Source organism: Acanthopagrus latus, chromosome 5 (genome assembly GCF_904848185.1).
Source record: "Acanthopagrus latus isolate v.2019 chromosome 5, fAcaLat1.1, whole genome shotgun sequence".
NCBI classification, from domain to species: Eukaryota; Metazoa; Chordata; class Actinopteri; order Spariformes; family Sparidae; genus Acanthopagrus; species Acanthopagrus latus.
In genome coordinates this window covers 12,592,357-12,619,213 of record NC_051043.1, presented here as the reverse complement: position 1 = coordinate 12,619,213, position 26,857 = coordinate 12,592,357, and the positions used below count along the sequence as shown (strand labels likewise).

Sequence of the window (26,857 nt, the reverse complement as noted above, 5' to 3'; positions counted from 1 at the left end):
CAGTAGCTCCTCTCCTCCCCTCGCCCTCTCCCCACGCAAGCTTACCATGTGGAGGTTATAATTGATAAGCTCAACCAAAAAAAGAGCATTATCTACTCACCCTTATGCCAATGGAAAGTCATGGGACATCTCTGGAATTTTATTTACTGCCTAGACATGCAGTAGAACTTCAGACGTGTGCTCACACTTTTTTGGGTGAACCTATCCTTTAAGAGCACAGCTCTGTCCACAGACTCAACAACTGCTTCCAGCAGTCATGTGTGACTAACTGTGTGTATGTGCACTCATTTTGTCTTCGCTTTTTGGCACTGACAGGCAGTTGTAACAGTCATAAAGGCAAATTAGTATGCAGCACACACATCAGTGCATCCGGACGCTAACAGAATGAGTATTTGTGTGTTAGTCCGCATAATGCCTCTCTGGAAAAGGTGTGTGTGCACGCGCTGTCCATCTGCCTAGCGATGTCTCTGGAATTCGCCAGCACTCGTTACACACCCTTATGTGGTATTTACACATCAGCACCTTCATCAATGTAGTGTCAGGCACTCAAAGTCAATACCACTTCCTGTTTGACTGTTAATTAGCCACATTAACATGGCAAAATGGGCTCTCATTAAACTAGATCACAATTAATTGCTGTGCTTTTCCAAGTTAAGCCGATTTTGCCTTTTTTTTTATCACTCCTAAAGTAAGGGGAAGCACACGAGCTCCATGGATGATAATTAATATTTTCCACTCACTGGGTTTTCATGGGTAAAAGCCAAGCTGGCACGATGCAGCCTTGGATCTATAGCGGTTACAATTGTGGTGCGATTACGTTACACAATGTGCTAACAACACCCTTCGGAGTTTTGAATCCAGAGAAAGCAATTATTGTTATAGGCCTAAATGTCATGCACAGTTGAAATGTGTGTGGGGGGTTCACGTTTAGAGAGAGCGCTCTGCGTTTTCTTGCCTGCAGACAGACAAATCATGGTTGACGTTTATTAGCTCAACACACGGGCGAATAACAACAGTGAGGATGCATGAATAACAAGGTTTATCACAAGAACAAAACTCTCATCACTTTTCTCTTCTTTGGGAAACACCGAGGTGAAAGTGCAGATGAGAGCATTGCGGCAACAGTCATCTTGTTTGTTTGTCTATGAAAATGCATATTTGTGTGCAAGCGCATACTCCACCCTCAGTCACCACCACATCCCCTGGTCATCTGTGGTCAGTTTGCAGAGTGAGATAGAGAAAGCAGCTCTTATTCGGTGGCGATTGCTAAGGGAGATATGGGAGATTACACGTGTACCCCGGTCCTGATCTGATGTCAGACAGAGAGAGGTCAGGACCAGGCTGGACCTGCAGTGGGCGATGATTAATCTTTTTGTTTTTGTGTGGATGTGTGTGCGGGAAAAGGAAAAGTGAGAGAGGAAGAACAAGACAAGAGAACCAGGCCTGGTGGGTATTTTTAGTCTCACAACAGTCTTGAATACAGTTTGATACATGCTTTGAAGGCTAAAGTCGGTGGTTTAATTGTTATGAATATCCTTATTTCTTTGTTCAGAGATTGTTTGGCCACATGAGGACAGAGGATTAAGCTGTAAACACAACAAACTTATAAAGGTGTTACGGAGAACAAACAGGCAACACTTGCTTTTTTACCCATCCGACAGACTCAGAGCAATATTAGCATTCGTTTGGAGTTGTGTTATTGGAGACACAATGAATCTTAAGTCGAATATTCACTTTACTTTAAACTCTAAGCTTGTCTCTTTGACGCCTGGTGCTGGGCAGGCAGCGTAGAGCTGCCTACTGTGACTGTGAAGTGAAGCTAATTAGTAAAGTGAGACTGAACCAGAACAGTACACCTGAGGGCTGTAAAACCAAAACAATGAGCTGAAAGATGCTACAATGCCCCATAGACCTGAGGGCACTGCAGAGGGTTTGTCATTACGAGTGACCCCTTTCACATTTATTTAATTTTATTTATTCTATTTAGTTATTATAAGTATATTTATTGGTGCAGCATGCTGTTCAATCTGTTCTCATTCAAAATAAAGATGGGTCAATAAAACTGCCCATTGAAACCTAGAAATATGAAAAATTATTACATGATTGAGATATTTTTTGCAACTTCATAAAGACAAAACTTGAATTTGTATAGATACACACTTCCAGTAAACTTCACTTTATTGCTGAGAGTTACAAAATGGTATCTTGGCAGGGTAAAGTAGGTTAAGGATAATGAAAATCCTCTCTTGAAAGCAAACGTGAAATAGTGTTACATTGTAATACCACTGCAAAGCCTCTGTACTGTTCCAGCATTACCTACCAAATGCAGAATTGTAGCCATGACCGCTCTGTCCCTCACTAACCTTTACCAAGTAGTGCTAATGTTAGATGGAACCAAAAAAAACAAGATTGAATTGTTGATGTACGCATACAAATGCACATGGGTTAAAAGATTTCATAACTCTATTCATTATTAGCCAAACATAATTTCCTGCTCTTCTGCACTTACTAAAAACTCTGTTGATTCTATTGAAAAAAATCAATGCTGTGTTTTCTCCACTTGTCTGGCCAGTGTCTCAGTTGTTGTGATTCGTCCTCCTACTTGATTAAGTGGCCACTTGGTCCTCCCTAATTGATTAAGAGAGTTAGTTAGTCCATGTCGTTGCACCAGAAAGGGGACCTGTTGCAGGCACATACATCATTGGAGAAGTCTTAAGTTACTGGTGGCACATTTTTCTTGCTGTCCAGAACGGAGGCAGACAATTAGAGAGGGGTGGCGGTAACAAAAGTGATTAAGGGTTGTGAAAAGACGCTTTTCATTAAAGAGTGAGTGCGGCAGCTGCTGAGATGATGAAACATTTACTTAGCAGTTAATTGAAGGCCAGGTGAAGGGATGGAAGGAGGGGGAAAGAGGTGAAGGTGTGTTGTATCATGACTGTGTGTCCCTCTTTTCTCTGAGACGTTAATAAAAGCTTCAGTTAAAAATAAAAAATTACAGATTTCCCCTTTTCTTGCAACCTGAGGAGCTGGTTGAGAGAATACAGATATAATACTATTGGCTGTCCTGGGAGAAACACAGTGCCTCAAATGAATTAGCTTATTACTTTTTATTCAACCTTCGTCTCTTCCTTCCCTCCCGTCTTCATCCGTTCTCTCTTGCGTTCGTCTCTCTTCACTGTATTGTCAGAGCAGTGTCACGAAGCAGGAGAGCAGAAAGAGCCTCATGTCCTCTCTGAGCGTGTGGGTGTGTTTTCAATGAGCTCCAGCAACCGAAGCAAATGGGTGTGAGTGCCCGGATCCTCGTAAAGCTAAGACAGGAATCATTTGGCCTTGACAGATGAGAAAGATGGGCTTTGGCATTTGTTAGTAGATGTTCATACAGACCAGTCAGCTTGTAAAAGGTGTTTCAGTTATCTATCTATCTATCTATGTGATATTAGATATAATGTTTACCATTTTACCAAGTTGTGCATGTTAGCATGCTTGCATTTGTTAATAAGCTAAACAAAAAGTACAACTTAAGTTTAATCAAAATATAGTTCACTTAGCATAGTTAGCCATAAACTTAAAGATCAGACAATAACACAGAAATCAGTCTGTGGGTCACCAAAGTTACTAAAATTCATCCTGATGAGGACATGAATGTGGGCGCCGAATACCATCAAAGTTGATCCAGTAGCATGGGTGCTTGAGAAAACGACTGACCGCCCCATCAACTGAGCCAACCCAGAGTCTTGCTGCTAGCATGGCTAAAATGAAAATCAACATATCTTCGAGTGCCGCATTATAGTGATGTCAATCAAAAAGTATGTGTGCATTGCCAACTTAAAAAAAAATCAGTGAACTTCATATTGCCTTCTGCATTTTACCCCTTGGCCACTAGTTTCTCAGTCGTATGTTTTTTAATGTGAGAAAATAATTGGACACTTTGTGGGTGAACCACACTCCACACTTCCTCTGGCAGAGCTTATTGTCAGTATGATTAATCTTTTCCAACCTTCTTGTGCTTTGCAGTGAGGCTGATTGATCACAACGGCATTATATGGAGCTAATTAGTCATATCTGACTATAAGGGTAATTTGACTAAGCAATAAAGGCCTTGTATTTGAAAAGCCTCAGTGCTTTTCATGAGCCTGCCCTCTTGCTCTCACTCGTTTTCTTTCTTCCTTGCTTACTAATTCTCCTTTCTCCTGCACTCTGCCACTTCAGAGCTCTCTCCATCCCTGGGAGATTTATTGCACCCCCCTCTCCTCACGAATGCACACCGAGCAATTGAGAAAACAGCAGTGTTTACTAAGATGACAACTGTGTTACGCGTCTCGCTGCTTTGTCTTGCAAGCTGAGCATTTAATTTGTGGAGAGGTCTTAGCATTGACAAACAACACTAGTGCAAGCTGTTATGTATTGCATTGTGTAACCCTCTTTGATATCATCCCACTGGAGATCTCCATTTGTAGTCTAATGAACACTGACTTGTTTGCTATCGGAGTCATCTCAGTCTCTGATGCGTCTCAGCTCTTGAAGTCGGAAAAAGTCAGGGGCTCAATTGAATTAAGGGAAAACGGAGCCTCACTTTCATTTTCCATCTCTGCTGTTGTCGCCTCACATGAAGGAGAAATATTTTTGACTTTATGGCTCTGTGGCATGAATCTGATTCTTCTAATTCTCCCCACGATATCTCTATGGCTCCTAAACCGCAGCAAGAAAAAAACAACCGTCTTGCCCAAAGGCATGATGAACGTCCTGTCGCAGTGAGTAAATATGTTCAAGAAGAATCCATTTTTCAAGATAAAGCATATTCGCATTGTTAACTGCTGCCAAGTCTGCTTCAGGGTAGAACAATCGGGATGGAAGGGAAGGTTTTGGCCCGTTCTGTGTCTGCTTTACACTTCAAGTTAAAGCAGAATATCATGAATAATTTACTCTCCATCCCAAATTCCACGCAGGAGTCTCGAATAGACGCTCTCCGTTTTCATTGCTGTGGAATTTAACACCCATTCAGTGAGCGCTGACTCCTGGCCTCGCTGAGCTCTTGCTAGCTTGCAGTCTGCTGGCGAATCACGTACCCTTTTGTTCAGAACGAACACGCCGCTCACTTGCTCCGGTTGCATCCCTCCTCCCCCGTCCTCCCCCTATCACTTCCCATCGTCACTTTTCACAGCGAAGTGAGACCCCAAATGACGATTGCTGCCTCATAATCGTCTGCACTGGGACACGCAGAGATGGACTGTCACACGCAGAATGTGTCAACACAAACTAAGAGCAGGCATATAAACATATAACACTTGTAGGGACACATGCTCATGGGCTTTCACACATACTCTCTCGCTCTCAGCTTCTCTGCAATCTTTGACACATAGTCTCCACTCCACATGATGTTGGATCCAGACTGTCTGGCACCTTACAGTATATTATCCTCTGTCTCTCTGCGGTCTCAGTCCTGACATCTCCTTTGACATTGCACCCTCCTTATGCTGAATATACAGTACATTGCATCATCTCTGCGGTCTTTGTGACACTGGATGCCGTCACGTCTAGAGGAAACTCTACCCTCCTCTGAGTAAAGGAGGCCAGTGTATCACGAGGTGTGAGGAGTGACTAATTAGTTTTATATTGCTGCTTCATTTTTTTGCCATAACCTTCAGATGGAGAGGCAAAGCTAAAGCGGATGCAAACAAGCAAAACCCAACTAGAGGAATGGTATCCCAGGAGGCCTCCTAGTTAGATAAAGGATACATAAATACAAACAAAAACCTAGAACCAAAACATCAGATATAATCTAGCTCCTCTGGAATTTCCATTCAAACTGTTTGTGTGTAATTACAGTTTCCTGCGGTGAACAACTTTGCAAAGGAGTGGCCGCAATAGATAATTGATGTATGTGAGTCAATGCTCAGATGTTATATTTAACACTTACTCCATGTGTAGATAGTCTGATTTGAAAAAGATCAAGTGGAAGGAACTTGATGGTGTTGAACACGAGGCATTAACTGCACTTGAAGCAGGTAGCAGCTGTTGAATGAGAGCACAATGATCTATATTTTAGATTAGTACCTATGAGCAGAAATGTTGTCATGATTGCCATGGGACAATATGAAAATTTCATGTCAAGAAATAAGTAAATTATAGTTATTCTGATAATTATTTTAAAAATGCTTAAAACCCTTAAAATAGCACTAAAACATGCTTGAATCAGTTATTTTTCTAGTCCACATCCATTTTTAGTGAAAGAAAAGCTGTTGGTTGGGCAACTTATCTCCCTGTCATTCTTTAGCTTGGAAGCCATATGTTTTTACTACAAATCCATTTCAGCATTTTTTTTTGTTTGTTTGTTTGTTGTTGTTTTTTTGCAGTGGTCAAGCCATGCTTTCAATCACAGTGACAGGCTCAAATCAATAAGGCAGGCTGTACAGCTTCTTCAAGTCACAAATGTGATGATATATACAGTATGATCACCCTGATTATCCCAATAATTTAAATTCACTGCAGTCAGTTTGTCCTGAGTGTTTTGTATTTTGTGTCCCATATATTTCTTTTATTTATTCATATTGTTTGAACTTGTATTTTAAGTCACTGGACCTATTTGTTGCCATGGCCAGAGTGTAGATAATGCATATGCATGCATTTGTCTCTAAAGTGTGTCTTAACAGACAAATATCGGGTGTGTCCTTATACTGTACGCCGACGTGTTCAAAGTTAGCTTCTGTTCTAGCAGAAAAGTGCTGACAGTGCGCTTGGGAGTGCTGGATCAAAGTGCTTGTGTGGTGAGAGAAAAAAATGCTGCACGTTGGTTTTGATCGACTTCAGCTAACGCTATGGTAACAGAGGGCTGACTACACAGCTAATAACAAGCGTACAATGCGTAGGATCATATAAGCAAAACACCCGCCAGTGACAGTCATTGTATGGCAGATCTGCTCCAACAAATGTAAATTTCTTTCTCTTTTATGATACTTGTGAAAAAAAACAAAAAACAAAAAAAAACAATGGTGACAACCCAGAGTCTTTCCGAATTGCTGGGAGATTTTTCAACCATTCTGAGCAGCCGCAACAAAAATGGGAAGGTTTTTCCTCCAGCGGCTGCATTGTACCGCAGGCACCTGCAGCTGCTCTCTCCTCATCAGGATCAACTGAAAACAGACGCTGGCGCTCAGAAAAAAAGGTCACATGGCCATGGGCCTTCAGATGCTAAATGTTCCATTCACCCCTCCCTCACCATCTCACCTGAGATTAGAACTGAATCCCGCTCCGCCACACCAGCTGTTGGCAGTGCCACTGTGCCCGCTCTGCTGGCATGACACTCCTCACATGCCAATCACTTCCCCTGCTTTGTTGTTGATAATAAAACTAAGCACAACACAGAAAAGGGGCTAATTATGTGAATAGCCAGCGGCTTGCAGTTGACATTTTAGCCACTGCAACGCCCCCCTCTCCTCACTAACTCCCCGCCGTCCTCTCATGAGCTGTTTCACACAGGCAGTGATGAAAAGGAGTGATAATATGGCGTAGAGGAGTAAAGAACAAATGAGGGGAGCGAGTGGATTATTTAAGTGGGACCACCTTGTGTTTTGTTGGAAATACAAAGAGGTTTGCATAATAATGCTACTCCTAGGAGGTCTGGCGGAGAGTGGCTGCTCTACACATCATTAGTGGAATTAAGTCCTTGCAGATCAGCATGTGTGTTTGTGTATGCGCTGATGCATGGCAGCAGTTACCCACCTGTGCTCGGCGGAGAATAGTAGGTCGCCTCCAATTCCCTGAACTTCCTTTGTGGTGGTGCATAAACCTCACAGCACTTTCCACTTTCCATATGCCCCCAAAATCCCATTGCCCACCATCAGTTTTCTCCAGCTGTGAGGTTCTGTGGGATTCTATACAGTGCTGGGAATCAACACTAGCCAGCAACCTCTTCACATGATCAACCATGTCATTCGCCTCCCCCTGTATCCCCAAACCTAAACAGTCGGAGCAAAGTGATAATTATGAGACAAGGCCAGGTCCAGGGAAGTAGGAGGCAGCGCCGTGAGATTCACTTGCCAATTGGAGCCTTTGTTTTGGCCCTGTTTGAGGCACAAGAGCGATGCTTCCTGTTTCTGCGAGAGACGCTTTAATCTAATTAAAAGCAGATTAATGGCATGCTGACTGCCATCACTGAAGCTACAACAGAGGCTTAGTGAAGGGGGGGGACACCCCCCTACTACAGAATTTGCCACTGTACTGTTACTGGTAAACAGTAAATGAAATATCGGTAGTAAACAGTCTAGACTGTTGTTAACAGGAGCGCCTAAATGCACCCTTAGGACTGCTGTCCTTGTGTACAATCGAAAGCCGGGGTCAGACGGAGCAGAGAGGAGTTCGGCACTGGCAGGCATCCAATCAGACTGTCCCTCTGCTGAGGTTTTACTCTGAGCATAAAATCAGTGGGAGTTCCAGTTACATGAAGCAAGCTTGACACTTTTGATCATATTATAGGGATTTAACTGACGCATATATCCTCTGCGACATAAACTTTGTGCCCTTCTTGCAAGCAAGTAAACAGACGAGTGGAAAGGCCAAGGTTTGGGTGGTCTAACAACATTCCTGTGACTATACAGCAGCCGTGAAAGAGATGAGCAGACGGAGGGGAAGTATGAACGGTCTAAGGAGAAAGATGTAAGCTTCTATTTATGTGCGAGAGCGAGAAGTGTGAGTGGGAAGAGGGCGACATGAAATGCTTTCTCAGTGGTGAGTTTTTCAGCTTCCACAGCCAATCTGTTTGACTGGTCTATAATCACGAGTATTTTGGATTTTAATGTGCGTTTGATTCGACGATGGGTTCATTTAAGCCGGCGGGGGCAGCTCATCTCATCCTCGCTGCCTTTCATTTGACTCTTATAAGCGCATGCACGCACACACACAGACACACACACACACATCGAAATCCTAATTCATACAGCTGTCTACAAACACAGTTACACACACACACACACACACAAACCCATTTAGGCACATAAATGCTCTGTCAAACTCTGACCATGAGGGTGGTATTATATGGCTATTAGATGTGGTGTTGTTTGTCAGGGTGTTGCAGAGAGAGAGAAAATCACCTGGGAAAAATTGACCACAGTATCAGCTGTGTTTGTGTGTGTGTGTGTGTGTGCATGTGTGCGTGTGCGCACATGGAAAAGCATAGACTGTCATCCTCCAAGGCAAAAGTTAATCCAGAATATCCATCACACTTCAGCGTGCCATTTCACAAAAAGGGAGCTGGGGAGGCTGGAGGGAGCGTTAAATGAGAGATGGGTGCTGACACCCACCCAGACACAGGAAATCCCTCCGCCGTCAAACACCATCGTAGCCGTCATCAGGCATCCAAGATGCAGGGCTCTTGCCAGAGACAGGAGGTGCGCTGGTCGGGCTGTGGTGCACCAGCTAGGTGGAGCTCGTGTCTGAGTTAAAGGTGAAATACAGCCAATAGTAAAACCAGACACCATGTCTTCATGTCTCGTCCTGCTCTTTTGGGGTGCTTAGCTTGTACATCAACAATTACAATTACAGTTACACAAAGGCGTCGATGTATACCACCAGAAATGATTGCCTCTAATGATTTTCACCCTCTGCTGGTGCTAGCAAACTGACTCAAGCATAAGCTAAACAACCAAAGCAGTCCTGCACGCCCACGCAGATCTTTTCAGTGTGGATAAAGGTATGGTGGGAATTATCTCACATCAGCAAACTCCATTTACACAAGAATTTAGCAGGTCTTTCCAGCCCAACATGTGCAACAAAACCAACAGTAAAGTCAGAGAAATGGCAGCTGGTTCTGTACACAGAGTTTTAAGGAGAGTAGTCACCTGTGTGGGTGTAAGTATAGTGTATGAGGCTGTTTAAATAGATGGCTTTAATTGCTGTACACAGATCACAGGTGCACAAACTAACACATGAACACAGGTGAGAGCTTTTAGCCTTATCATAAACACAGGGAGGCTGAATCAAAGTAAAACGTTCAGAGACGAAACAAAGACACAGTGAGAAATACAACAAGTCCCACAGATGATTAGCACATCCTATCACAGGTTAATCACTTTAGGATACTAGAATGGTACTCAGTAGAGGGCATACCTCCACTGAGGCCAAACAGTCCCCATTGCCAATTTATCAATTTTAGTCACCAAAATAAGACTGGTTCCTTGATCTGTCTCTTTTTATCTGAAACAAACAAAAAAGAACTAGGATGTCACACACAGTTCACATTGGCAGTACTTTACATGTTATTTAAAGCTGGCTTTACATTTCACACCAAACGCTGAACCAGTTTATAAGTCAGTTGATTCTGAAGCCTCCGCCTTTCAGTTATAGTTACACCTGTTCTCTCACAGCACATCTGCAGTTTATAGTGATGACGGTAGCAAGTCGGCCAATTTGAATAATGGGTCCTTGACCTCAAACAGCAGTAAACAATAGCAAGTTTCTCAATTCTAGCTGGCGAATGTTGCTTTTCCCAGCTGAAACGGTAACTGTCGCTGGTGGATTCAGCCGTGGCTGGCACACACACCAGTTTAACCATTTAATCTGCACCGTTTTCTGGTACTTAAGCTCCATGTTTAGGTTTTAATTATCAGCGCCACCTATTAACTACTCCTATCAGCAGCTTTACACCCAAAATATTACTGATTTTAACAGATTTACGAGATATCAGTGTGACTCTAGTCTGTGTGTGTGTGTGTGTGGAATGTGTGTTTAAGCCTTATTCCTTTCCATCATCCGGACTGCAGACCCAGGCCCTAATCAGCTCATAACCCCCCTTACTTCACATCTGCTTCAGTCTCTATCTTCAGTCCTCATTCCAGGCGCTACCCTATCTCTATTAACCCCCCGTCACACACATATACACACACACACCAGCAGTCCACAGGATTATCTGGGCTTATTCCCGAAGGCTGGACACCCATCCTCCAAACCCCCGTCCCAAACTGCAGAGTGCATCGTTTAGCTTGCACAGCAGTGCATCAGTTTTTTATTATGGTAGATGGTTTTTATTATTTCCTCCCCTCTTATGGCTCTGTTGTTGCCCTGACTTGATCCATGCATCTCTCTGGACTCTTTACCAGACATCTGTCCCATCCACAATACAACATTTAAAGCTCAAATACACTTAAGTCACCATTTCCTCGATCTCTCTAGCCATCCATCGCCTTTCCTCTTCTCCCATCATCCACTATGTTATCCCTTTACTTTCCTGCTTTCCTTTTTTCCTCCTTCGCTCTTGTTTTACCCTCGTCTTCACTCTCCTCCCCTCGTACAGTCTTACTTTGTCCTCTCTTTCCCTTTTGTCTCTTCTCTCATTCCCACCACCCCACCTCCATGTAACTCTCTACCCCTTCTCTGCTTCTCATTCCCCCTGTTCTTCCCTTCTTTCTCCTCCTCCTTTTCTTCTCATCTGATTCCTGCGCTATTTCCCACTGAACCCGCTGTCAGGTGTAGGTGGATGCAGCATGTTGGGTATCGACTGTACGCTGGAATTTGTGGTGAAAGCACAACACCGCCCTGACAATTTAAGCTTGTTTTTCAGCCTTTCAGGCTCAGGTGAGAGACTAAAACTGCCGAACAGGAAATAGGAAACGTTGTCCACCACCCTCCCACAGCTTTTCTCTGCGGGCTCCTCCTATCTCCCTCTCTTTTTATCTGTATCTGTTTCTCTCTCTATCTTGTTCTTCTCTTCTGTCTGTTTCTCTCTAGCAGGCTCTTGCTGTTGCCTGAGTTCTCTAGTTCCGTTTGTGTCTGAGTGAGGACGTGACTTGCCTCGGTAAAGACAGCAGGCACTTAAGGTGATTCTGAAACATACTCCATTTCACAAACACACACACACACACACCCACACACACACACACACACTAATACGCTCTATAGTAGCATCTCCACTCCGAAGCATCACATCTGAGGGAGATGTTGCTACTTAACACAAACATACGTGGAGCACAAGCAGGGCTTGGCTGCTAATTGCAGCCCTCAGGCTAATATTTTGGCCAGTTGCTGTGGCATTATGGGAATTTAAGGTAAGGTTGAAAAGGTCTGCATTTAAAACTACTCCGGCTGCCAGTCTTATCGGAACCATTTGCATCGGGACCACGTTGCTGCGTTATGTAATATGTAGATTGCAAAGCAGTGTGATCCTTTTCCTTGTTTTGCTTTTGCTTTCCTGTCTCGCATGGACGTCGAATCAACAGATCTGTTAGTGGAGATGGAGAGGGGTTGCCATAGAAACTCCAGTACCTCCATCAAACACCCTCTCATCTCTAGGTATTGTCCGCATCAAAAGGTAGAGCAGTTTGGCATGTATCTGCTGCATTTTGTGATTGTGGTGGAGATTTGAGAGGTTGTAGGAGGGAGGGAGAAAGGAAAGATGTTGGGGGAGGGCAAGGAAGGAAAGAGGAAGGACAGAAAAAAAATGTTCTGACCGCAGCAGCAGTCTGCGCTGTATCTGTTCTCCATCCACAGTCAGCTTAATAGTATAGTCTGGGCATGTGTCAGCAGTGTGGAGGATGCAGAGTAGTCTGGCCGTTTCAGCTTCATGGTTAGTTTTTGAGGCTCTAAAGCTGCAGTCATGACGTTGAAATGGGAGGATATGCCATGTTTGTAACATGTAAGGGTTCACATCATCAGAGAACTCAATATGTTGGCAGTGGTTTCAAACATTTCACAGATAAACCAGAGAATTACACAGAAATACACCAAACAACAAGTAAATCGCAAACAAAACTCGTGTTGTTGTTGCTAACAGGCAGGTGACTTAAACACTGAATTACGCATAATGTTAGTCAACTGGTGTCAGACAACAGCTTTAGGATTGCAGAGGTGAGAGGACTAGAAATACTTTGCATGGTCATTATAGCTCATAAGTTATTCTGTTAGTGTTGAATTACCGCTAACAGCAACATTAGAGTCACGTGAGACATGTGTGTTTACATTGTGTGCATTATTTGGCTTTCAGAGTCAAACAACTGGGAAGGTTTCTCAGTTGTTGACACAAAATGTATTAATATTGAATTCAAGTTGGAAACTGGCAACTGAGATGATGTGAAATTGTTCTTTTTATTTGGATATCTGATCTTCAATAATTCAGAAATAAGCAAATAATTGTTGACATACATGTCATATCTGACCGATCTGCATTAACACACTAAACCTATATACATTTCCACATACTCTAATGTGGGGGTGTCAAGATTCTTCAAATTCATGATTTTATTTACTTTCGACATTAAGGTCACAGTTCTGTTCGACTTTTAACTTTTTCTTTCAGCACCAGAATTTATAAAGATGAACAGATCACTGAAAAGATAGGGCAATTTTAGAACAACCTGACTTTATCCTGGTGACCTTGCAGGTCAGTATTAGGGAAGTTCAAATAATATTGTCCAAAAATTTAGATTCCAGATTTGAACAAAAAATACCACTCTTCACAGATTCAGAAGCTAACAGCAAAAGGTAGAAATTCAGTCTGTTACAAAGTTCAGTTTCTCAGATCTGTCCTGAGCAAACTCTTTTTCCAAACAAATCAATTGGAAAAGAAAATAAACCAAACAACTGCAACCCTGTTAGAGTTAACTCCTGTACCAGTCAGCTGATCATCTTTATGTGCACGAGATAAGTGCCTTTAAGTGCAGCTGCAGGCTACAAGTCAATTAGAATGTTTTGGTTGATTGTTTTTTGCGCACAAGTAGGTGATGGAGGAGAAAAAATAAATACTGGGAGAACTGCTGATCCTACTTTTGGGCGGATGATCACAATTGAGAACTCATTTATGTGATCAGCAATCACATAAAGTGAACACGGTACAATATTAACAATACTGATGAGAAGCAGTGCTAATTGTGACTCAGTTAGGTCATGTAATATACTTTGTTTTTAAATTTTCCACAAGTGTTTGGGTACAGGGCTTTTTTCAAGCGCTGTCACGCATATCGGAATTCAGATTTGAGTTTACAAAGCGGTTATTACAACTAAAAGCGCCTGGATCCCTGATACACAGTGTTGTCTGTGTTAAACATGGATGTAGAAGCACTCGGTCACAGGACAAAGTGGAGAGAGAGTGTGTGCCTCACAAATGCCCTGTGTGGCTGTGTGCACAAACAAGCAATCTGTACTGCGTGGCGATTATGTCTAAACGTTAGGAAATATAAACTTGGAAAGCCATTTGTTGAGCCCTGGCAAATTGTTATTAAAGGCTTTTCTTTACACAACTCGAAAAGTGACATATCTTGACAATATGTTTTCCATCCGGTGGGAAATAACATCACCACCTGACAGAGATTCTAATATAAACTAACATCTTCACCTCAGGCCCTGAAACACTATTACATTAGCCCGAGGAACACTGGAAACAAACAACAAGAGCATTACCGCTGTTGATCCACCGAGAGGCCGGATAGCTGCGAGGCACATTCTTGAGCGAACCACAGAAAACCTAATACAACTGTGGCTCAAGAGCGGGAGACTCACTGGCTCTGTGTTTCTGTCTAAAGTTCAGGGGTTGTAGCGGGAGAGATGGAGCATTTCCGATGGACTTCGTCAAAGGAGTTCTTGGACATTTCAGACATTTTGCTGTCATCTTGTCAGCATGTTTTTGATACCGGTGTTAATGTGTCCTCTCTGGACTAAGAGCCCCCACAGCAGGACTTTGCTGGCCTATCAGAGCAGGAGAGAGGAAGTACTCCCCTGTCACTGCAAATGCAGCCTGTGAAAGTGGTCCTATTGTGCTAAATGGTAGGAAGCAAGCTTTGATAGACCAGACATTTGGTCGTGCTTGGGCAGGATCCCTGTTGTGAAATGGCAAAGATGGAGGAAGAAAGGGAGGGAGGGGTTGCCTTGTGCCTTCGGCCATATCGCATACTCTCTGTCCACTCGCTGTCTCTCTCCCCAACTCAGTCACCCGTCCGTTTAACCACCCCAATCACACGGGGGCATCTTTGTGGCCAGAGCTGATGGGTAGTTGTCCAAGAGATGGGCCAATTGCCACCTTCTGCCTCTCTTCCAGCAAACGATGGCCAAACCACCATGTGGGTATGCTAATGTGTGGTGCCCTGGGGCTGCACATAGAGATGCCAATCTGCGGTAGAGGCCAACCGGGTACGAGAGGAGAAAATGAGGCTTTGACTCCTGGACCCCGTCAGTTTGAAGGGGTGACTGGGGGGTGAACGGCCTTTTCAGCCTGGCAGTGCACTCTGTTTTTGCTCTGCTTGGCTCAAAGTCTGTCAGGAGGGCTGGGGAGGGAAAGGGAATGCGAGCCTCCATCACATGTTCTCCCTGCTGCTTAGGATGGGGACATGTGCGTGTTTAGAATCAACTAAACCAGACATGGGTCAAATTGTATTTGCAAGAGATTGTTTGTTTTCAGTGTAACCTGTGTGAAGCAGCATATTTTCACAGTGGTTTCCCACAATATAATTGATCCCAGAAAGCAGCTCAGAGACTATTTGAAAGTTGATTAAGTGTCCTTTTGTGAGATTTATACCCAGCATTGACATAAATCTTGAGTCCAGGCTTGGTTACATTCACGCCTGACATTAAGATGCATCTACAGATTGCACGTCTCAGTGAAAGTCACCTCCTGTAGGTATACTTGCACTCTAGATTCACCAGTAAAGATAAATGGCTCCCATTCTAACAATGGCACTATGTAAACTTGGTGCAACTATATAGCTGTGCTCGGAGGCATTATGTCTTTATGTTGTACATTTCTGTGTATGTCCCATTCTTGCTATCTCAAGTAGACCCTGAGGGAAAATTAAATTAAATGTAACACCATATTTGTAATCACCATGTAGAGCACAGTCAGTCAACAGAAAACAATCAGCTGTTTGTCATTGGCCCTCGCGTCACAAGAACTTTGACCAGTGGTCTGACTAAACTTGAATTCTTGGGACTAGAGAGGGGGTCTGATTTGAGGTCATGAGGTTTTGTCCTTTTGAGAACAGGACTGACTGACTGAAGTTGTGACTGTAGATGTATACATAGGATGGATCAGCTTCGGCCTCAATTTCAGAATGAGTTATCTGCATGCATTCAATCCCTAAAACACTGCAGTAGAATTGAAAAAGGATCGCGTCTTTACGTGTTTGTCATTTTTACTGACAATTTGACAAATAAACCCTTTATTGGAGCATTTTATATAATGTGGTCAAAGGAACTGCTCCATAGCTTCTTTAGATTTACAGATGGTTTACATGCATTACGGCCTGTCTAAAAATAATTATTTGTCATGCATTAGACTTGCGCCTGTGCCTGTAAACTCCATCTTTCTGGCGCTCTTTCAAACAAACAAAAAAAAAAAAAAATAGCATTATATGCAAACACTACATGACTGAAGGCAGAACAGTTGAAGACATTTCCCTTGCCCCTGGGACTGCTGCCAATTTACTTGTTTTGTTTACGTGGCTCTGCGGCTCACCTTTTGGTTTTTAATGAACCCAACAGAGTCACAACCATTATTATACCGTTGGCATGCTACTTTTAATGATGTGCTGTCTTAGCCATCGCCCCACTGTGGCTCTGCGATAGTCTTCATTAGCACCATATCACTCTCCTATATGCTGGTATGTACTTCTATAAAGACTCTCTTATTTAAAAAGAGGGCTGGTGAGGTTAAATGTGCATGAGTTACAGATGTGGAATGAGACTGGAGACTTCAGGCCTCCCCACTGGAATGGCCTCATTTATTTATGCATGTGTTTCATAGGGGGAGAGTGAGACCCTGTGGTCAGTAAGTATTTCTCCTCTCTTTTCTCACTCAGTCATCCATGTCTTTGTCTTTCTGTGACTTTTACCTGAGGACACTGAATAATGAGAGTGAAGGTTTACATAAAGCTCCTTCTCCTACTGCACTGGACATCACACAGCGTTTCAATTAACAAAAATTCAGAAGTACAAAGGTCAGAGGCTGTGTGTTATAATAATTTTCCCGTAAGTTTTGAATGACTATGAAAGGGTAAAAACCTGTCACAGAAAAATAACTGAGACTGTCAGACAGGAGGGACGCTTGAGCTGTCTGCTGCTTGTTTTCTATTTTTCCCATCCTCCTCTGTCTTTATCCTCCTCCATCTCTCTCCAGTCAGTCACAGCACTGTAAAACTCCCCTATGTGTTGTAGAAAGTGATACGCCATCATGTCCCCCTGATTTGATGGAAGTGCGGGCAAACGGCAGTAAATAAATTGAGATGGTACGGCACTTGTAGAGGAAGGAAGAGACCCTGTGCATGTCCTAGGAAGACTAGATCGATGAACATCACGTTTTGACATGCCCAGGCGAATTCAGGGTGTGTTTGTGGATTTGTGTGCGTGTGTGTGTGAATGAGGTGTTTTCAGAGGTGTGCATCCAGCTGTGAAGAGTCTTCATTATGTTCACATACATGTATAAGTGTGCGTCCCTCCCTCAGCTGTCAGTTAATCCATTAACATTTACCGACCTGTCACACCACCACACCTTGGCTTTAATTGCAGCCAATAGTGAAGCTGCTCAAACCAAATGAATGCTTTAGATCTGCGGTGAGCATCACTCAATCACTACAACAACATTTTTTTTTTTCTATCCCTGGTTTCACACGCTGCAGCGGTGCAAAGCCCCCTCTCTTCAGTTCTCAGGCACTAATTGAGCTTCGCCTCAACTGCAGGAATTGTCGTCTTGTGCTTTGAAAAGTCACCTGCAGCTCCTCCCTGTCACCTCTTTTAGGGACAAGCATGGATAGACAAGCATTACACTCTCTGTGTGCGTGTGTGCGTGCGTGCATGTGTGTGAAGACACAAAGCTTGAAGTCTGGCTGTGTTTGTGTGTCATGAAGCAGAGCTCTGCAGGAGTCTACTAAGGGAGCCACAGTTGTTTATGATGTTTGCGACGCCAGCACATTAGCAGGGGAAGTAGACACGCTGGGCTCAGCTCACCGGGAGCTGGCACTAACTTTAGTTACACTCTAATGTATTCATTACAGATTATCTTCTATTTTTGTGTTGTTGATAAGGGGCGTGGTGTTAGACATAATTCCTACAATGTTGTTGCAGTGGTTTGCAACTTTGGCAAAATGTGATTGATTGCTTTTGTCGCTCCAGTCCTTACATTTATGAAGTGGGAAATATATTATATATATATATATATATATATATATATTATATAGCCTAAGAAAAGCCTTTTAGGCCATATAAGCAGTAGCTCTTTAGATTATATTTCAATAATGTAGATATGTATCTGCTCCACCTAGATCATCTTAAAGAAACATGAAATGTTTAAGTGAAATTTAGATTTTTTTTTTTAAACCTGCAATACCTGAATCTTTCGCCGAAAGAAAGTGCAACACATACACTGCGGATTACACAACATGATACATTTGTATTTAGATAATCTCATCATGTTTGCAGTCTGTCACAGAGTGTAGGGCTGTCGGTTGCCCTGAGCAAAGCCAAGGTCACATCACACTGACAGCTCATCTCCTTCTCTGAATTGTAATTTTGCCTAACAAACTGAGCACTAGTAGGCCAGAAGACTAGCAGGAGATGACAACAAGAACAACACTACAGTATACGGTTGATCAACAGAGCTTGACCTGGCCAGCCCTGTTCAGGGAGAACTGAGGCCCCTGGTGCTGACAGTAAGCCCCCGCTAGAGACAGTCTGGCAGTGATATTCTCTGGCTGAACAGCGAGGAACTCCACTAAGGATAAAGGAATTAGTTTAAAAGCCCAGTGAATTTCCCTCTGCTCTCATCCTCCTTTTTTGAACAGTACATGTCTTTTTCTGTCTTCAGTCCTTCATTTGTCAAACGCCAAGTCGCTTCATTGGTTGCCAGACCAAGACCACAGGAATGACAAGATGGAGGAAATGTGGATTTGCACACTATTTTACAAAATACTCTCATAAAAAGCTCAGCCTTAGAGTGCAGGCAAACTTGGCAGCAGAGGTTCAACATGGCTGACATTTTGTGCGGAGCGAATCTGCCTTGGAGATGAAGTGTCTGTCAACAACACTGCCTGCAAGATGGTCTCCAGTTTGCTGAGTGTGCACCCAGTAGGCCCAGAAATATGAGGAGCATGCAGAATGTTGCTGAGTGTCTGGTTTGCAGACTCTCCCCTCTTGCGTAGCCCCCGAAAAAAACCTATTGATGTGATTCATGCTCCAGCACATGGTCACAACCGGGGTCGTTTGCGTGACGACTCCTGCCTCCGTTGCCTCTTCGAAAATACGATTTCTCAAGCAGCACCTACAGAAACAAGCTCACGACCTGGCACTTCCTCCCACACACAGTCTGGAGCAGGCTTGGCATGATCTCGCGGGGGAAACGCCACGGGGATGTAAACCCTGCCTTTTCGAGTGTTAACCGCTATGTAGCTGTGTCCGGGTCTGGCAGTCTTCGGAGCGCGCCCAGGCTTCCTCTGCCTGCAAATTACGGGTGTGAGATGTGGATTTGGAGGCACAAACGCCAGTTTGTTGGTTTCTGTTGTACCTCACAAATACCCAAGTGACACTCTTTCCTCTTTCACTGTATCTTTTTCCTTTGCTGAAGAAAGTTAGTCAATAAAAAAATGATACGTTACCTTTAGACGCCCTCTGTCGGGTTTTGATTCATGCTTTTATACTTGGAGCCAAGTTGCACTCGTATCACAAGAAGATTTTCTTCAAAAAATGTACTGAGGGCCTTGTCAGCCCTCGCGCATCAATCAAATAGGGTTACTATATATCCCTGCCCACATAATACAGGGGTTTTCAAATAGAGCCTTGAAAATACTGCCCTTAGAAGACATGGGAAGAAACAGTGGGTTATGTTTTCTTTAATTTGAGCCTGGAGGGATAGAAGAAGGATTTGAAATTGCTTGTGTGCTATTGTAGAGGATAGGAGAGAAGCTGCTGGTGAAATGGTATTTCTGTGAAAGACGATTCTAGCCACCAGTTTCAAAGCTCAGTCAGCTCAGTCTCGACTACAGAAGTCCTCAGTGAGTAATGGCAGATTTTGCCCCCTGTTGAAGCGCCATGGTCTTACTTTCAGCACTGTGTTGATTCTCCACTCTTAAGACATCTACTTTGGGCTTTAGTGACTCATTTTTAAATGACTGATTCATGAAATTCAAGTGATATAAAATCTGAACATGCATCTAGTTGCAGAAACTGTCCTCCAGTCATAAGAACAGTAAGGAATGTTTTGCTCTTGCCATCTGAACAGGACGAGATGTCCATCCTTCCTGTGGTGTGATGTAATCCACCACTCCCTCCAGAGATATGGACAGCTGACCTTGACAGAAGAAATTTCCGCTCTCTAAAATCTCTGTATTTTAATTGAATTGTTTTGGGTCTCTTGTTGAATGAACCTGTGTGTGCAAAAATAAGAAAAACCCCGGCTGAAAAAATGTGATTCGATGTGATTCGACGCCTCTGTCTCTCTGTGCGCCTGCACTGTCTAATAGCTGATAATGTAATTACGTTTTCATCAGAGGGAGGCCTGATGATTGACTGTCTCTGGTGAAACGTGTTATGTGCTAGAGAGATAAACCTCCCTCCTGAACGCTCCGGGTTTGGTCAGGGCTGTCAGATCAATAATTCCTCCTTCTTTTGTTCTCTTCATTTATAATACTGAAGTATATTCAATCATAATGCTTTTTGAATTGCTAAGAGGAAAGATAGGCACGGCTCCAGCATTTCTCGATAAAGGAAACTGCAGCCTGTTGTGAAAGGAGGTGGAAAGCTCAGACTGCCACAGAGTTGTGTACTCCAAAACTTTGCAAAATTAGCTCCAGTCCAAATTTTGTTTGTTTGGTCAAGGTTGTCCGCTGCTACCAGAGGTATTGTGCTTCATGGCAAGTCCAAGCTTCTCTCCTGTTTCCCCTTGCCAAAGAACTCTCCCTACGGTCTAAGAGAAACCTTGTACACTGTTCACCCTGTGTCTCCACATAGCCTAATTGGCCTGTCTGTCTTGCCAGGAAGTCTAACCAGTTTGTGTGTGTGTGTGTGTTTGTCTGTATTTCCCTGCAGGCTTTGAGCTGCTGTATCAGCCAGAAGTGGTGAGGCTGTACCTATCTCTGCTGACGGAGAGTCAGAACTACAACACCCTGGAGGCCGCTGCTGGGGCCCTGCAAAACCTCAGCGCTGGACAGTGGACCGTGAGTCCAGGGTCGGGGAGGGGACACCACGCAGACGCTGTGCTCTGTCTGAATTATAGATTTTTATACTTATATATTGCACTTTTTGCAACTTGACCTTCTCGTAGCAGATATCTTGGATTGTGTTTGTATTGAAACTGAGTTTGATGGGCTGAGAAGGCAACAAGACCTGCCTCCAGTGGTTTTGGGAGTCGCTGTGACAAGGTGCAGATGTACTGCCTTTGCACTGGGAAAAATCAAGGCCTTGAATGATTTTGAAAATCGAAACACAGACAGGGTCATAAGAAGCTCTTGAATTCATATATTAAGTGCAAGAATAGTAACTGAGGTTCTTTTGACGTTATTTTACCTAAAGTGGAAATAGACTTACCCCTGCAAGCTTCTTCCTGTGGTACTACCGTTAGCGCTGCTGTCACAAAAGCAGTGTTAGCGACATGACTGGTGCTAGCAGCCTGGCTACTGTCCAAAGCAAGAAAACAGATGTAAGAATCCTAACAAGACTAGAAAACCTGATCTCAGTGCAGTGCAAAGGCAGAGTTAACAAACAGGCAGGTTGTTACTTACTGAACTTGTAGAAAAACAGCTACAGGAGTTTCAGCCTCCTGTGCCATGTTGGGTGTCTGACTTTGAGGAATTTGGGCCTGGAAAGACCTTCAGAAGAGTATATGAACCCTGACAGCAAGTTTGTAATCCGAAATATTTCTCAAGACACAATCCAACCAGGCAGCAAGTAGTTCAAACACAATCTTTTCATTGATAGTAGTTTTATGTGCAGGCCCTTCATCTAAGTACGGCTACAGGACTAGATAAGGGTTAGATAACCAACCAAACTTTCATCTGTGCTCCTAATGATGGATGATAAGAGATCCTCTACAGCATGGACCAGACATTTATGCCAATTAGAGTGTTTATGTAGCTGCTGAGAGGATGTCTGGCTCGCAGGCAGCAGTGAATTATCAACAGGCAAGGCGGGTTGTCAGATGCCAGTTTACAGCTGCAGCACCCTGGGCAAAGAGCGGTCACTGCTGTTTTTCAGCAGGGCTGGCTGTATCCCGCCCACAGCAGCATTATCACGTCAGCGGCTATCTTAGCACCCATGTGTCAGACTGTTAACACATCCGTCAGTCCTCTGGATTCATCAGCAGCACCAAGCCTCCTCTACCTCAAGTAGAAAAAAAAAAACACCTGAACTTTTTATTTTATTTTATGTTTTTTTATGAGTTAACATCCATTCGACCCCCCCGAGCCTCACATCTTGTTTTAATAATTCAGTAGTAGTGAACATTTTGAAGAGAAATCCTTTCTTTCCTTTTGGGGTGTTTTTTTTCATGTTGGAGCTGATCAGAATGCTCAGCGAGGCTCAGGAAACCACCATCCCTCTCGCTGTCACATCTGGTGGCCGGACGAAGCATGTCCCTGCTCTCTGGGACATATCAAGGCTTCTTTTTTAAAAATCCTCCTTGTCCTCTACTGCTTAGTTCTGTACCACTGGATTGACCTGCTTTTAAAGGCTCACTACTGCCACCTGCTGGTTGAGCTGTGTCTGTCCTCGGTTTAATTACATCTCTTGGGGTACCACTGCTTAGAAGAGAAGCCCTTTTATGTCAAACTTAATGTTTCATGTAACAAAAAAATGAGAAGTAAAATGTACTGATGTTTAAATTAAGACAAATTATATTACATGTCCATTCAGAGCCCCGCTGTGTAATGTTGTGCATTAGCCAAGTCTGAAGAGCAGTGCTCAGCTGCCTCGCAGTTAGTGAGCGAATGACTGAGTGTGCGTGAGCATGAAGGCATATATTGTCCTCCCTTACGTTGCTGGTGTCACAGAGGTGACGTGGATTCCTCCAGTGGAGCTTTCCCAGTGGTCCAAAGCGAAGATATGTGGCCGTGCTGGGCAGCTCCCTGGTGGGAAGCTGCAGGTCTGCATGAATGTCAAACAGGATGTTGCTGACGGTTTGTGCTCACTCAGCCTACCCTGGACGTTAAGGTCGAAATTATAAAAAGCAGTCACACCATGCCCTTTGTCTGCCCTCCAGTGGTCCAACTACATCCGAGCCACGGTGCGTAAGGAGAAGGGTCTTCCCATCCTGGTGGAGTTACTGCGCTCTGACTCTGACAAGGTGGTCCGAGCCGTGGCCATCGCCCTGCGCAATCTGTCCATCGACCGCCGCAACAAGGACCTGATCGGTACAAAGCGTTAGCAGTACCACACACACTGATTTAAGAAGTAGTGGCTGTTACTGCTCTTATCCACTAGAGCGGCAAGGATAAGTCGATTAATTGATCAAAAGAGAGTTAATTACTAGCTATCATGATACTAGATTAAGCTTCTGATATTTTTTAAGCAAAAATGTTTGAAGCGATTAATCTGTTATGTTTGAAGTGAAGTATCTTCTGGTTAAACTTAGCTTTTTCTATCATTTATGACAGAAAATGAAGAGTACTTGGGAAACAATTTGAAGACGTCATAGGAAAATCAAAGATAATTTCTTCCAGATGGTTGACATTTTACTTACTAAACTAAGATATTGTGAAAAATGCCAGAAGCTGTCGTTATTTGCAGCCCAACTTTCCATACCAACCTTTAAGAGATCCCTTCATAATGTTGTTCAATTGTAGATTAGATAATGAGGGACAAAATGATACTGAAAGCTTATGTTAGCTTCATCTAAACGATTCCATTCAAAATATGCGGAGTCTTGTTTCATATTCTAAAGTTTAGGTGAAATTGTGAAATGGAATATGATGACATTTGACATTTATCATCCCTGAACTATCACTTGGTTAACCTCGATAATGACTTCACCTTGCAGGGAGTTACGCCATGCGGGACTTGGTGAGCAACCTGCCCAGCGGTCAGCAGCGGCCGGCCAAAAACCTGGAGGAGGACACTGTGGTCGCCATCCTCAACACGATCCATGAGATTGTCACCGACAGCTCTGAAAACGCCCGCTCCCTCATCCAGGCGCAGGCCATAGAGAAGCTGGTCGCCATCAACAGGACGAGGTAACACTATATACTGTTTATTGAATCACCCCATATTGTATTGTCAGTGTATGTAATGTTGCTTTGCAGCATAGAAGTAGTTGCTATTTCTAGGTTGAGTGCAATCAAACCAGCAGACTGACATATTTGGATTAGATTATGGTAAATTTGTAAATGTTTTTTATGCATCTATGATACCACTACATGATTATACATGATTGATTTGTTATTGTTATACATTGTTTTCGTCTTTTGTGCTAGGGAAACAAAGAAATCTTTATAAAAACTGTCAGCCCCTCTTTCAATCTTTGAAAGAACGCAAATGTATTAAAAAACCTTTAAAGAAGTATGCAACAGCTTGAAAGATGGCCCTTGTATATAGATTAGCTTTCTGTGTAGTGGAATGACGTGAATAAATTGGAGCTACGTGACCGGAGGAAACACAGAAAAAGGGCTGTGGTATTCCCTTTTGCTCAGAAGAAAAAGAAAAACCAACAACAACCAGAATGTAAGAGTAACAGAGAGTTACTGTAACAGTAAGGCCGCCAGCTAGGAACAAACGGTATCGTTTTACATCTAAACGGTGCACTTAGATATGTGGAAACATTTTAGGAGGTAAATAGAAAATGAGCGGTATCATGGTTCATATTTGATCAGCCTTGTGAAACAATATGGTGGCTACCTCTGATTCACAATCTTTCATATATGTTATATTTTAGGTGAGAAAGCAGTTACAGGATATTGGTTAATAGTTTATCGGCACTGTTTTGGAAATTTGACCAGAGTTTGATGAGACATCACTCGTGCGAAGAGAGAGAAGGAACAGCAGTTCTCTCTCTTGATGCAACTTAACTCTTTGTGTCCGTGGCTGCGGGCATACGAACATGCAGAGAGGACAATCTGTGTTCATACAACAGCCTTGAAGTCTGTCAGATAACTTGTTTTGCATATTTTGGTGGATTTTTGCTGGCAAAAGAGTAGGGGGCTCTGGGCGCAGGCACAAGGGAGAGAAGTTCACCTCTCAACACTGGCAGATTTTCTCGTGTGTTTTTATCACGTTATCTTCTGCTGTTGGTCAAACAGGTTGTTTCGCATAAATCGAACAGGACCTTTATTGTTATACTTTTTAATGCCATTCTAGACTTGTGAGTATACATTATTATACATGTTATAATTACAGTATGACCTTGAATGCAATTTGCATCCTGAACCTTTATATTAGTATTCATGGAGGATAATGTAATGTGTCTCTAATGGCCCAAGCTTGGCTTCCACACTACACTACACTAACAAGCCTGAGCCCACACACACCACCACCCACTACACATTCATTAAAAGGCTTTTAGAACTGGAGGGCATTGTGATGAGGGGGTTGCCTCTGAAGCTGCTGCTTGTGCAAGTAAGTGAGAAGTTGCTCCTCTAATGCTGGAATTCTCCTCAACAACCTGATAGTGAAAACTGGTTTAAGGCAGATATCCAACAGGTATCTTATATTACCACAATGTTAACCATTACAAAATTAAGTGCCACACACCACACTTTTCATTTTCAGATCAAGAGCACTTCTCAAAGTATCGTCCCTGTGTGGTGAAGTATTGATCACAAGGAGAGTAGCTCTTAACTAGCATGAATATACGTAGTTCATTCATGGACCAAATAGCTGTGTTTCCTCGCAGTCTCCCGAGATTAGCTTTCTTTGAAGTGAGGCCCCCACCCACATGTAATTAATACTGGTGGCGCAGAGGTAGCTAATGAAAGGAAATGTGCACTCATCTGGCTATGAATTAAAAACTAGACCCTGGAGCCACTCAGGGGACTCAACGTCTTTGAATAAAGAGATTGATTGCAGCAGCGCTCTGCAAGCACACCCAGACGTCACTTTTTTGGGGGGGGTTAGATGAGGTTTCTGACTTTATTTGCAGTAGTTATTTCTTCATGTATTTCCTCATCTTTTTGGCCCTCCCGCAGCCAATCAGCTCGTGAAACAAAGGCGGCGTCCCACGTGCTGCAGACAGTGTGGAGTTATAAGGATCTGAGGAATGCTTTGACCAAGGACGGCTGGAACAAGAGCCACTTCCAGGTACACACGTCTGATGTTATGGAAATTACTTATGATGTATATATTGGATCCTAAGTATTGTTATTGTAATATCGAGTTCTTAAAATGATAATGTTTAAACATGTAGAGATACAAAGTTTGGAGAAGAACCACTGTGAGAATCAATAGAGTTTCCCACTTAGAGACACTTTGGATGAGAAAAGCAGTTATTAGCATCATTAGCCACTCCTCATTGAATGATAATTCAAGATAATTCTCCTGTGATGTTTTTTTTTTTTTTCATTTTGCATTTTTAATTACAGCATGTGTATGAACCAAAATATTACTAATCATCCATAAGTATTCATACTGTGTTAAACGAGAATCATTCTCTTTTCAATGCTCACCCAACACTGAGAGAGAGACTGAATCCGCTCTGTTCTCCTTGTTGCTGTTGGAGCTATGATGCTGTGTTCACCTGCTGCTTGCTCTCCCCTCAGCCCACCGTCACAGCAACTCCTAAATCAACCAAGAACGGCAAGCCGGGCTACGACGACACCACTCTACCCCTGATGGAGAAGAACCAAGGTCAGTTGAAGTGTGTGTGTTGTGTGTGACTGCTGCAGTTTTTGCCTGTTTAGAGGACCAAGTGGGATAAGATGAGAGAGAGAGAAGACCCCAGGGGCTCTCAGTGATTGACACTTAAATATCACTA

General features: G+C 43.2%; 1 protein-coding gene across 13 annotated transcripts in view; it reads left to right on the top strand.

The window, feature by feature from the left end:
* arvcfb (ARVCF delta catenin family member b) overlaps positions 1-26,857 on the top strand; it is a 214,569-nt gene that overhangs the window by 175,456 nt on the left and 12,256 nt on the right. For all 13 annotated transcript variants that reach the window (XM_037097261.1, XM_037097262.1, XM_037097254.1 and 10 more), the window contains 5 exons: positions 20,989-21,116; positions 23,156-23,306; positions 23,933-24,125; positions 26,073-26,184; positions 26,643-26,730. In XM_037097261.1, the coding sequence (XP_036953156.1) occupies positions 20,989-21,116; positions 23,156-23,306; positions 23,933-24,125; positions 26,073-26,184; positions 26,643-26,730 (672 nt within the window). The remainder of the gene's footprint in view (positions 1-20,988; positions 21,117-23,155; positions 23,307-23,932; positions 24,126-26,072; positions 26,185-26,642; positions 26,731-26,857) is intronic.